The following is a 14,929-nucleotide window of genomic DNA, read 5'->3' on the forward strand; positions in this document are numbered from 1 at the left end:
TCAGAGGTACAGCGATAACGAACAGACCTAATGTTTGTTTTCGTGCTGGATTGCTCGCTGGGTAGAAATACTGCGTTCTGACTGGTGCATTTCCAAAAATGGATAACAATACACCAATCAAAACGCAGTATTTCTATCCAGTAAAGAATCCCAGCACGAAACAAGCATCGTGTGCCGCTGGCTTTAAATGTTCATTAAGCGTTAGTGAGATCTATCTAATCTTTATATCTAATTGGTGAATATTTTGAAATCGAAAAGAATACATCATTCAGATGCTTAGTGAGCGGTTGTACGGAATGCTAGAATATATATTGTGTTTCGATTTGTTGACTCGACCCGACTCGAGCAGTATTCCGATATTCGCTATAATATTGCAAACCATAGTATACGTAACTTGAAGTATAGATTGCAGTATTGTAAAGATTATCGGAACGCTGCCCGGGTCGAGTCAGCAAATCAAAAACCTCAATATTTAGATCTGTTCGTTCTCGCTGCACCGCTGAACTAGTGCAATAAGTGAAGTGAGAAAACATATATTTGTCTTGCTTCAACTTATTGCACTAGTTCAGCGGTGCAGCGAAAACGAATAGACCTTTTGCTTCTTTTCGAGTGCAGAAAGTATAGAAATTGAGGGACAACAGTGGTACTACGATTCGAGCCCGCGCATGGCTAGCGTTTTATTCCCCTTCCATTACCCATGAAGAGGCATCTGTCTATCTATATGACAATGCACACTTTGCTCATGTCCCCTGATAGGTAAGCGGTTCTGTTTGTTGTGTGTGTGCGTGTATGTGTGAGTGTGTAATGGAGGGGGAAAAATGTTGGCGCGGACTCCACTGTGATTTCACACTCATTCTATCGGGACACGTGAGTGGGAAGTAGGCGTGTGTCGAGGCAGATGTTGCTGCGAGGAACGTGGTTAAAAGAGAGCTAGCAGGTAACATTTCCTATAGAAAAATCGAGAAACTCTCCTCATATCTAAATTACGCAAAGTATTTTTATAGATTCTAAAGATTTTTCTGCGGTATAACTAGTATTTGTTACGTATGTACTGTGTTAATCGTGTTAACCTTACATGACTACCGACCGAAATATTATTTACCGTATATTTATATGTTTTTCCCACGTGTGATGACAGTAATAATAGCGTATTTCTTTGACTTCCTCCAAGTTTTTGCATGCGAAACTTTGTTAAGACAGAATTAAGTTATAATTTTTTCGCGAGACAAAGACATTAGTATCCGTATTCTGTGTTTTCTTTTATTGATAAAAGTATCTCTAAAAGTGGCTTAGAAACTACCTGATTAGCTGAGAAATTATATTTAAGGCATTTTTATCGATAAAAAAGAATTCAGAATATGTCTATTCTTTTTCGCTGAACTAGTGTATATTTATAGAATTTAAAAAGAGACAGATACACAGTTGAAACTTTGTGGAAGAAAGAGAAGAAGATAGCTAGTGTAGTCCGTTCCCTGGAAAAGAATAGACCTTTTGTTCAAAAAGATTTTTTCCCCTTTTTCGTTTCTTTCATTCTGTTTAGCTGTAGTATTGGGGTTATATGACACAGTTATCTGAAGAAAATTCTAGCTCATTTTAAGATTTAATCGATGTTTATAGAAACGGGTATGTCAATGAAAAAATTCGATTTTTTAATTAAATTGGATTTAAATTGGGTTTTATTATATTCTATGAAGATAAATTCCTCACCAATTGCTGTTGCTTGGAAATATTTTTATACCTCTGTTGTAGAAAATAACAAACAAATGTACCATTGAAGAAGACAAAACATTGGACCAAACAATTTGATTAATAAACTATTAAAAAAATTTACATTAACAAAAATTTTGATTATATATTATGATATACTATTGATAAGTATAAGCCTTGAATTTTACAAGAAACTGAAGTAATTATTGGTATTACTGGGACAAAGGGAATAATAGAAGAAAGCAATAGAAAATGTAATTTCCATATTCTTGATTATGGTTATATGATAGAAAAGTAGAAAACAAGACATTTCATTTTGCCTATAGTCATATATTTCACTGCTTGATCATCTATTTTGTAAGATATATATTTCTAATATTTCATGGGACACGAAGTCATTCTCATCGTCCATGTCTAAGTTGAGACATTCCTTGGGAACGGTCTACACAATTTTCGAAATTGATGGCCATGTGTTTTGTAGCTCATTAGTAACTTCGTCAGTTGATCATTCCTCCTATAAATATTTGAATGTTGATAGGAAATAAGTTTTGTAGAACATATTTTATATTTTTTGCAGTACAGTATTTCCTAATAGCCAAGAGGAGCCCATCGAGGTGTTAAATGAACTTCAACAATGCGAAACGAAACAACACTTGAGGAAATTCGCCAAATTCTCCTGTCATTATTGGTGGCTCGGCCAGGTTCAACACCAGTTGCTCTTCTCGACAATGATTATTATGAGGCGGAAGGCAGACGAATACCATGGCGTGATTTTGGTTTTGCCAGTGTGGTCGAGTTCTTGCAAAGCATGCCACAATACTTTTATGTTGAACGGCGAGGCAACGTCAACTATGTTCACGGTATCGCTTCGGACAAGAGCAAGCACGTAAGTTCGTTGGTATCGCGTCAGAGGAAGACCGTGATAAAGCACGGTTCCTCCAATCGTTATCGACTTCCCTACGTCTCATACATACCACATCAAAGGCCGAAGATCCCGGCCGAGCAACTAAACGATCTCATGCAATACGTGCGGAACTTTCCGGAAGGCGTCAACATAAGGAAAGCCATAATGATTTTGAAGAATCAATTGCCACATATCACACTGACCGAAAATGATGTACGACATCAGTTGCGCGAACTAGGGCATAATCTGTATCTCGACGGCGATATAATTCGCCCGGTGTTGAAAAATAGTTTCCTTCTCCAAGTGAATACCTTGAGCCACAGTCAGTCTCCGTTACCGGCATCGAAGCTATCGAGCTCTAAAGTGCCTGAACCATCGACCTCGAAGCTGCCAAACTACAAAACGTTTAAACCATCAACCTTGAGGCTGCCGAGCTACAACACGTCTGAATCGTCGACTTCGAAAGTTGTGTACACCGTCCCTGAAGAATGTCCCAATTTAGAAACGGACGATGACTACGATGAGGAGGGCGACTTCGTGCAATCCAGCTCACAACATCGTTTGAGGTGGCCGAAGGCGGACGAGCGCATTGCGTTGAGTTTAAAGGATCATTATAGTTATGAACCGACGTTTAGTTACCACGATTATAAGAGAACGGAGAATGAAAAATATGGTAACGATGATACTCAATATCCCATGAATTCGGATATGATTGAACACGAGAATAATAACTTGGTGAATTTAGTAAGCGACAAGGTACGATCGCGACTGAAGCAATTGATGCAGAAGTATCCGAACGGTATCCGTTGTTGGGAACTGTCAGAATTATACATGAAGGAATACAAGATGCCACTCAATTACGCCGATCTGGGTTTCAACAGTGTTCACGCCTATGCTTGTTACTTGTCAGATATTTTCTATGTGTCACAAAAAAGTACGAATGACGATTTTATATTGTATAGCGTGGACAAGAAACCGAATAAGGACGTGGCCGAAAGCAACAACCAGGAAACATCTAGGAGTTATGTTCAGAAGACATCCAGAACAAAGCCGATTAACATACCAAACTCGAGGTGTGAGCTGCACAACATGAACGAAAATAATACACCGGTTCCCTCAGATCTTGTAAGTAATAAGTTTTATATTTTCATTTTTAATATCTGTATTTGTCCTTTAAAATTTTATTCTATACCCTTTAAAATTTTATTCTATATTTTTCATTAAAAATTAGCTTTATAGGATATTTATCCTAGCAACGTATTTTTCATTTACATTCGATCCTAATATAATTAATAAAAGTAATTCTGGTAATTTCTAATAATTATTCTAATAACCAATAAAACTCATGTTTCTGACAACGATGGATATTAACATTTGGTCTGTTTTTTTTTTTTTTTTTTTTTNAATTTACACACACTGAAGCGTGAGAATCTCTCACGTAGGCTTCGCACGCTTCAATATGTATGTAAATTTCTTGAATTAGTGCAGCCAGTTCAGTTAAAAAGAACAAATCAATTGGGATTCACGAAAGAATTTAAAGCTGTTTAAACATTAAGACGATCGCAAGATAATTGAATCATGTTATCCCGCAGTCTCCCAGTATGTTCGATAAATTTGTCCCCGAGAATGTGATAACGAATTATGAGGATATAAAGCATATACTGGTGACTGATTTGCAAAAAGGCACGAAGCGTTATCTGGAAGTTTACGTTGTGGAGATATTTACACCGTCTTTCTTTTGGGTACATCTACGGCAAAACAAAAGGCACTTTGAGATGTTCATGGACGATTTACAGTAAGCATCTTGTACAAACAGTTTGCGAATGAATCTGTATTCGAGTAGAACATAAATCTGCATTTTTGTCTGTTTCCGTCTAGCTCTTTTTACAACAAAAATCACCAGTCTTACAGTATTCCGAGATTCGCGTTGAAGCGAGGTCTAAACTGTGCATGTGTTTATTCTGGAAAGTGGCACAGAGCAGTCATCAAAACTGTAAAGCCGGACTTCAAAGTCACCGTGAGTAAAAATATGGTTTAACATGTTATACACACGATCTACAGGATGTCTAATGCAAGCTATATTATCCGTCATATATTTGTAATTTAGGTCAATATGAATTTAAAAAATTCTCGACCTATTCACAAACAATCATGCAAATTTAACAGGTTCAAGGTTCGAAGTTCAAAGTTCAATATACTGATGTCTTTCACTAGATTCAACAGCTGTTTATTAAAAATCCTTTTACCATTTTACAAAGAACCACACAAATTTTGGAATTATTAATTAAAATAGCCTCTATATATTTTCAATAATTAAGTCTCCGGAGTAATGCCGCGGCCATATTGCATTCGTGACGTCATAGGCGAGAAATGACAGGTTGAGAAATATTGCGTGCCATTTGCAAATAAAAAGATATTTGGATAAAACAATACTTGAGATCGCTTGGAGATACTTGTAAACATGGACGAAAACTCTCCTTTTCTCTTCTGACAGTTAGTAAATAGTCGTAAAAAGTATGTGATATAAGGCCCTATTTATGTAAGAAAACACATGGTTTTACAGCTATTGAAAGGAATGGAAAATATGCTTCTACATATAAAATTCCAAGCTAATCTTAGTTTTCGACCATTTTTACAAGTTTAAAAAATATGTCATAAGTCACACCTGCACAATTAAACAAATAATAATAAAATGGCACGCAACACAAAATTTCGTTGTTAACATGTTACTCTTCACGCATATAAGTACAGTCCAGTAAGTGCTATAAATGCTTCGAAGCGTTTCTCCTTCTTTTTCTTCTTTTATTTGGATCCGAAAAATAGATGAAGAAATAGAAACACTTTGAAACATTTGTAGCGTTTGCTGCACGCATTCTATTAGTTTATTCTTTGTTCTTTTGTCGTTCCAAACTGTGCTACTATCAACGCGGAGTTCTCGGTTGACTACACCGGAGCCTTAATAAATCGACATTTTGTGTGATTGTTTGCAAAATTGTAGAGCACTTTTTTCGTTTATATTGACCCAAACTACAAGTATATGACGGATGTAATTATATAATCATTGCTCGCTTGGGAATGATATCGTTGATAATTATTTCTCAACAGGTACTGTTTTACGATTACGGAACTCAGAAAACGTATATACCAGAGGATTTATACTACTTGCACAGTAACTTCTCCTATTTGGCAGCACAAGCCATACCATGCGGTCTGTTCAATGTCAAGCCGTACGTAGGAGATCGTTGGAAAAAGAGTATAACTGATCGTTTCATCGACAGGATATCGGATAGTCTTTTGGCCGCAGATATAGTTTCGATTGATCCTCCGGTAAGATTGCTTCTACAATTATTAATATTGAATCGCTTTCTTAGGTCAGCATTCATTATCAGATCTTATGTACAAGAGACCGTCTTAAGTTTATTATCTTCAGACGCTTCGTAGTGATGAAATGAGTCATATATTATCTGAAGATAAACTTAAGACAGTTTTGTATAAAATTTGTATTATCCGACTATGAATATCAGCCTTAATTTCATTTCCAACACCGGACAACGAAGGCAAACAAAGATGTGTTTCGTTGAATCTGTGACGTATATGAGATATAATTATTAATATGTTTCTTTGTTTTCGCAGAATAATTCCATGTTAATCATTCTAACCGACACGAGTGAAGAAGAGGATGTACATATAAACGATTGGCTAGTGCAAGAAAATTTAGCGCGATGTGGAAAAATGGTGCGTATCAACCGAAATATTCCGTTTGAACGTTATTATATGCGTCACCTTGCCAGTGCATCCGAGCCTGTCGAAACTGTAGCCGATACAGATCAAGCGAAACGCGATATAAATCGATTAACACTTTCGGGCAATAAGCATACGCATAGATTACCTAACGTGATCAGCGAAAGCTCCGTGAATAATATTAAGGCTTTGCCCGAAGTCCCAGATCGAAAGATTGTCCTACATTATAATATTAACGAGCACGTGTCCGGGAGAAACTCGTTGGATTCCATGTCGCGGCCGAAAGGCAATTCGACGAGAGAGCACAAACCAAAGAGATTCGTGAATTTACTCCAGTTGGTCAAGGAAATGAGAGCGAGGCATAACATGTCTAGCTCGAATGATTCCACTCCGAAAATGCCTAAAGACGATGTGTCGCGAATGGATTCGGACGCGAAGGTACAAATGGAGCCACGACATAACGAGGAGCACTTTGATTACGAAAGAATAAAGAGAGAATTGAACACAAATTTTGATCAGTGGGATTCCGATAACGAGACAGAGAACACCAAAAGAAACTTCGGAACGTCCCGCAATATATACGATAGGCACAGTGAAATGACTCCTTTCGATTGGTCGGTGGTTAGGCAAATGAGTACTCCTTCCTTCTCATCTTTGCGTGAAAATTTGAATTCGGCCAACACGACAGTCAACGCGAACACGAACATAAATGAAGCGAGGAAGGCACCGGCGTTATCGTCAATGATTCGACACTGTCACGAGACAAATGATAAGATAAAAGAGTCATCAAAATCGTTTATTATGGAGGTGGCTCGTATGGATAGTACGGAGTACTTCTTGGCCGATAACAATATCGACCATGACGGCGAAGACATGTCGCAGTCTGTGGCGAGGTTACGACGTAGATTGGAAACACAAAATGATAACTGCACGAAGATAATCGTGCCGAGGAAGATGCTTGAGAAGTTGCGTCTGTACGCTTGCTCCAAAAAATCCGCAAGTTGCGACACCATGGCCTCTTCGTTGATCGAGAACTTGAATAGTGAGAACTCCTACATAATCAAAAGTGATGAAACGCGCGAAACAAGAATCGATCATGAGATAGAGAACAGAGATTCTCACTTCGAGTCTGTGAAACCTCCACAAGACTTGCACTTATTTCCGAAAGATAGTTTGGAATCCAGAAAATACCACCAGCGTACTCCCAATAGTTTGTTCAATTCTGGATACGAACTGTTGTTGAATCATTTAAGCCGTACGAAACAACGTAATTCGTGTTTCGAGAGTATGAAAGGTTGGTCCAACAGTGGTCCCGAACGGTCGTCCTGTTATAGTCGTAGTAGCACCGAAGAGACCATGAACTTGTCAGATGACGAGCAGAGGGAGGCACTCAGCCGGAAGAACGTTATGTCGCGCTTCAACAAACTACAAAACTTTACGACGAAATCCGCGTCCAGAAAGTTGATCGAACAATCATCGAGCAATAAATCGAACTCTGAAGTGGAAGGCGTTGTATCGGATAATGATGAATCTCTCTCTGATGTTATATATCCACAACTAAATCGGATGAACTTATTAAACGATTTGCGTGCGTCGGAGGAACTGTTGCGACATGTGCTGAAAATGCAGTGGGAGTTGAATCAAGAACAATTGGACTCAGACGATGACAACTCGAGTGATCATGAAACCAACGATAGTGTCGTAACACCAGACTTAACGACTATTCATGGCGCGTTTTCTGTAAGCGATTTAGCGGATAACGACGCAATAATGCCCGTCACGTCGAATCCACCAATAATCAACGATCTCGACATAGACTCCGACATAGATTCCGATATAGATTTCGACAGTAGCATTTGGAAAACTACTTAGGCCTCGACTTTCTCCATTTTCTACTTTGTTAAACGCATGATTAAGCTTTGGAAAGTAGATCTGTAAGATTTTGCAATATATCTCGAGATAAATTACAAGGATTTCTACATTTTTTTTTTATTAAAGAGACAGACGCATTCTCTTGTTGTGTTTTATTTCTAACATATTGTAAAACAATCCTTACATTCTGTTCAAATGTGTACAATATCTTATAATTTTTCAACTATGATCCACGCTTTGAGTATAGTTATAATTGTAACTAAAGTCATATGTAAATGTGTCTGATAGAAAGTTCATGTTTGTCTTGAAAACTTATATATAGAGAGAAAATATTCACTTTTAAAATTATAGACTAGTATGAAAACGTATTATGAGTGATTTCTAGTAATTTTGAGTTACCATATATTTGATTTTTAAGTTATCAAATAATTTTTTTTGTCGTGTTACTGTCAGCAGTGTTCATAACTTTTATATGAGCGTATTTTTTTTAGAAAACTCAACTATCTTGTTACATATCTTTATATTTTTACTTACATGTATTTATTATACTTACTTATATATTTATATCTTATAATTATTCAAGAGTTAAAAATAATTTGGATAACATGATGAACACTTTGGATACTTATCATTAGTTACTAATAATAATAGTTAATAATAATAATAAAGATTTATTAAAAACTTGTAATTCCTAATGATATTATATCTCGAAAAAGGTTTTTGAGAAAATACGTTTAGACAAAAGTTAATAAGCTCATTAAGTATTATTGTGTGTAACGATTTAAGTACTGCTATCAATAGTAAAACAAAATAGATAGTAGATCAAAATAGAAGTGTAGAGCTCCTTTTACCTTTTTTGAAATTACTTTTTTTTTCGAAAAGNGGAGCTTACGACGTAAAGGAGTACAAGTAGCGAATCCAATAGAGAGACACCCGCCCTTCCCCTCCGGAGACACGTAAAGTACACGTAAATCACAAGCGGACCTTTTGTGTGTGACTACCTGTTTCTAAGAAGAATCTCTATTAACACAGAAAAGAAAGAAAAAAAGCTATATTCTCAATATCGCGATATAAATAGGAAAAAAAGATACGTACATATATATATATATATATATATATATATATAATATATTATATATATATTATATATAACATATAATTATATTAAAACATATCTATATAGTTATAACATATAATTATAACATATAATTATATTGAAACATATCTATACAGTTATAACATATAACTGTATCTTTCTTTTGATAGAATTTATAGTTAAAACTCACTTAAAACTCATTATCTTATAACTTTCCTATAATTAAATATTTTTCTTATCAGAATTCAGGTATATATTTTATGTATCCTCTGTAATCTCTGGGAAAAATTTGAGCCTTATATTCATGTCGTGCGTTATGTTTATAACGTATTGCAATAAAGAAACGTTGGAATATTGTAAATGTTGTTATTATTATTGCTTTCGTAGAAACGCCACGATCTCATAAAGTGATAATTTTTCCCGGGTTTTGCACGCTATGACTTCTTTAGAAAGTCATCATTGAGCATAACGATTTCAGATATTTCAATAACACTTTGGAGCACAGGTATCACTTTATCTGATCCCAACCTTCTTTTTTTTTTGTTTTCCTGCATCTAGGGCGACTTCGTCGACATGGCGAGCTTATCGAAATACGTGGTAAACAGTAACAACGTGCTGCCGACATATTGCTACGCGGAGGAAAACCTGATAGTGGACAGTTGCAACAAGTCCACGACCACGGAGGAGCTGAGCGAGACGCCCTTAGCCTCATCCGGGCCAAGCTTTACATATCGCGATAACAATCAGCATCCGTGCAGCTCTAGGCCGCCAGCTTTCCCGGCTGGCAGCGAGTACTTGGATCAGTTCAGCATACCAACGAATCACCACTGCACCAATGTATATTCGACTCTCGGGAGCGCCTCGAGCATGAAGACGTCGTTTAGTGACTTGATAGAGGAGATGATGAACAATTTGCACCTGGAGGGAAATCTGAAGCCACCTGCGACAAGCGCAATGTCGGACTTTTATGATGAAATGGGGAGACAGTTGTTGATGCAAACCGCGCAGGAGAACATGAGGTTGCAGATATACGTGATCGGGTTGATCTGCCAACTGCTCAAGAGGCCGCCGACGACCAAGAACCTATTTGCCAATTACAGCGCGACGTTATCTCAATTGAACAATGGTCTTAAGCAGTTCGGCACGGAACTAGAAAGTAAATTAGCATCTAATTCATCCCGAAATTGCGCGAACAACGTAGGTCCGTTGCCGAGGATGTTTCAGTTCAATCCAAACTGCGAGGACTTCGTGAAACAGGAAACCACAAGTTTATCGAGATCATCACCGTCGGTGAGCTCCTCAACGAATCCGTTGGGCGAGCATCACAAGCAATATTCAAATCACCATGCGTTCCCTGCTCTTGACACAAAGGACTTCCCTTACATGGCTCGTGTTCACAATTTCGAACAGATCCCGAGTCACGTTAGCGTCAGTTCGCACGAAACTGACGTGAACGGTCCGCATATTCAGCTACCTCCTGGGATCTCCTGCGGCCCGGAGCCTCCGATGTTCAATAGTCTCACCAAAGATATTCACTCGTTTGTCAACCAACCGACTGAAAATGTGGCTTCAACGACGACAGCTCCGACCAGCACCTCTAACATGAATCCGCTTAGTTACTCTCATAATGCAAACGAGTTCAGCAATGCATACTTGCAACACGGAAACACTTGGAAGAATAGAGATCCGATGCAATGGAAGGAGACAAATCCGTTCAGATATTCTGTTGCGGACGTTGAGGCGCAGATTCCGGTGACACAAAGTGAGAAGACCAACTACGACGTGGCGAATCTTTCATCGTATCAGTCCGATATCATTCTGCAGAGCCACGTTCCAGTAGCGGATACAAATACGAATGCTCACATGATGAGTTCTAATATTTCCGGGATGTACGAGAATACTGCGAGGAGCAAACCGAACATTGCACCTACGGTGTGCAACGTCAACATGAATAATGGTAGCGATTACATGCCGAAAATTGTCTACGAGGCCGGTCCGGTGATGTACAACTTGCAGAAGAAACCAGAGAAACCACAGTTGTCTTCGCAGTTGGTCAAATAATTGCAAGGCAACATTGTCAGCAACGATGTCGATCACGTTCCACCTTTAACTGCTTCAGTCGCATTAAACGACGAAGGTAACGTTACGTCGATGGCCCATACTCAAAATTTATCATCGACGTTAAACAAAGAGAACTCTCATCGATCGGACATCGATTTAAGTATATTACCTCGTCACGCCTTGCCGGAAGCTTGGAGTAGTTCAATGCTCCAAAACAACGATCCAATACAGGGTCATTGCAACAGTTCCGTTACACCTACTGTAAGCCAGCCGGCCAATTGTTGCCGAAAAAAGAGTTGTATTGCACGACTGATAAATTTGGAACCGGAGAGTTGTGCAGAATGTTCAAATCAAATCATGCCATTTTATTTTACGACAATGAGAGGCCGATAATGCCCATGAATTTGCGGAGCCCATCTCTCAACATGGACCAAAACAGGACAATGAAACCTTGCGACTACACCGTGCCATTGAATAAGTCTTTTCTGTTCCAACGAATCAGTACGTGCGGAACCGCTGAACGCAGTTATGGTTTATTAACTATACAAACAATTTATAACAACTTTGCCACAACAACTGTGTCACAACAACTTTGTAAGCTTCACTTATAGATTCTGTTAAGGGAGTAGCAATTTTATTTCACATGAATGAAGACGGTTGGATGTTGATACACGAATTTGTGGAAGCTTTCACCAAATTCAGCAGATGCTCCCATCTGGTAGCGTTATTGGACACAATGTAGCAATTTCGCTTAAAGAAATTCGCAGATCTGATTATTCGGTAAAGTTCTTACAACTGGACAGGTGAGTTTTTGAATATTTATCTATTTATTTTTTTTTATGCGAACGTTCTGAAAAATGAACATTCTATATGTGTTTCATTATCGAAGATACCAATAAAATATTGATATTGAAATATCAATTCGATTTATAGAGAATATTTGTGACTTTATTTTTTTATATAAGTAAAATAGATTAGTTTATAATTACATACATGCGCGCGCGCGCGCGCGCGCGCGCGCACACACACACACACACACACACACACACACACACACACACACACACACACACACACACACACACACACACACACACACACACACACACACACACACACACACACACACACACACACACACACACACACACACACACACACACACACACACACACACACACACACACACACACACACACACACACACACACACACACACACACACACACACACACACACACACACACACACACACACACACACACACACACACACACACACACACACACACACACACACACACACACACACACACACACACACACACACACACACACACACACACACACACACACACACACACACACACACACACACACACACACACACACACACACACACACACACACACACACACACACACACACACACACACACACACACACACACACACACACACACACACACACACACACACACACACACACACACACACACACACACACACACACACACACACACACACACACACACACACACACACACACACACACACACACACACACACACACACACACACACACACACACACACACACACACACACACACACACACACACACACACACACACACACACACACACACACACACACACACACACACACACACACACACACACACACACACACACACACACACACACACACACACACGACATAGTATGTATAATGAAATCTTTTATATTATTCTTTTGATTGACCAATTTTATTTTTTTCAACAAATATATATTTATTACTTTTTAGTTATCCTTTAAAAGTTACCAGAGATTCTGAGAATCGCATTATCTCCATTAATTTGATTTCCTTGCAAGCTGCGTTAGGATTATTTTGTAAGTTGAAAATAGTATCGTGCGAGGAGATAGAAAGTACTTCCAGGAGGACCGAAATGCCTATAGAAAATCCTGCTATGTACAATATGTGGGTAAGAATCTTTCATGTGTTTCTTTCATGTGTACATGGTCCGATAAGTACTTAGCCTACAAAAGAAAAACGAAAATTTTGGAAAAGTGGCGATTTATTTCTCAACATAGTCTCCTTTTAGCTCGATACACTTGACCCAGCGATGCTCCAACTTCTTTAACCCATCTGAAAAATACGTTTTCTCGAAGTCTGCAAAGTAGGCCTCCGTGGCGGCGATGACCTCCTCATTCGGCCAAATTGGTCGAACTGCTGCCCCATCCACCGTATTCTCCAGATTTGGCCCCGTGCGACTTTTTTTGTTTCCAAACTTGAAAAAGTCACTCGCCAGGCAGAAATTTGAGTCGAATGAGGAGGTCATCGTCGCCACGGAGGCCTTTGCAGATTTCGAGAAAACGTATTTTTCAGATGGGTTAAAGAAGTTGGAGCATTGCTGGGTCAAGTGTATTGAGCTAAAAGAAGACTATGTTGAGAAATAAATCGCCACTTTTCCAAAATTTTCATTTTTCTTTTGTAGGCTAAGTACTTATCGGACCGCCCTCGTATGATGAAAAAATTTCTTCTCCTCTTTTCTATCAACACCAATAATGCGAATTATTTGCGTTAATCATGCAGACACGTATTTGATATAAACATGAAATACTGAAGTAAAATAATGCTCTTTTAGATATTGATTTCGTGTTTCAGACATTGATTATCTCGTACAAGGACTTCAAGCATTGCATCGAACAATATAGCGCAAATTATGGTATATAAGTTTTCAAAAATTAAGTGACACATCGAAGTGCAAATAGATTTTATTAAGATCAAAACTACTTGCTAATTCATCTAATCTATAAACATTGTTTTTGCAAATATATACAATGGTGTTTGCAAAGTGATGACATATAATTATTTTTTTACATGGATTTAACGATCATAAAGTACAAACGGCAAGTGAGATAATTATTTTATATCTAAGTCACTTAAAATTTTCGATAATATCTATATGTGCTACGTATCATAACGTAATAATTTAGAACTTATATGTAATTACAAGTGACCAAGTCTTCTATATAAGAATAGCTTTATTTCCATTATTATTTCATTTCTTATTCTATTAAAATATTTGATATAGAATTCGAGTAGATTTAGCCATTGCTAACTTGGATCTGATACTATTAAGTGTATATATTTTTGTACGAACTTATTTAAGGGTAACTGTAAACTAATGTGAGATTATGCTATGTATCATAGTGACGTAATAATTTAGTATTCGTCGTATATAATTATAAATTACTAAGTTTTTAGCATGAACGAATAACGTGAATTTATTATTTAATTAGTTTTTTTAGTAATTTAATTAATAGAATTATGTTTCATTATTATCTCATTACTCATTTTATTAAAGGACTCAATGAAGAATATTGATTTAACTATTGACAAGTTTGATCTGGTACCATTAAATACATATATATAAATTTTATATGAAATGATTTACAGCCAACTAATGTAAGATTATCCTATATATCATAGTGACATAATAATTTAATACTTATCCTATATGGATGATAAAATTTATAGCGTGAAAA

At 37.6% G+C, this 14,929-nt stretch overlaps 1 protein-coding gene across 1 annotated transcript; it reads left to right on the top strand.

Moving 5' to 3' along the window:
• Window positions 1-836: 836 nt before the first annotated feature.
• LOC106749960 lies at window positions 837-14,920 on the top strand. The gene is given in 12 exon segments (XM_014629952.1): window positions 837-937; window positions 2,285-3,736; window positions 4,204-4,406; window positions 4,490-4,628; window positions 5,717-5,938; window positions 6,245-6,346; window positions 9,879-11,658; window positions 11,661-11,882; window positions 11,993-12,112; window positions 12,115-12,184; window positions 13,185-13,362; window positions 14,046-14,920. Coding segments are annotated over 11 exon segments (4,500 nt in total). The 5' UTR covers window positions 837-937; window positions 2,285-2,341; the 3' UTR covers window positions 14,115-14,920.
• Window positions 14,921-14,929: the final 9 nt, after the last annotated feature.

The sequence above is a fragment of the Dinoponera quadriceps genome, unplaced genomic scaffold (genome assembly GCF_001313825.1).
Source record: "Dinoponera quadriceps isolate SergipeBrazil2010 unplaced genomic scaffold, ASM131382v1 scaffold4683, whole genome shotgun sequence".
Classification (NCBI taxonomy): domain Eukaryota; kingdom Metazoa; phylum Arthropoda; class Insecta; order Hymenoptera; family Formicidae; genus Dinoponera; species Dinoponera quadriceps.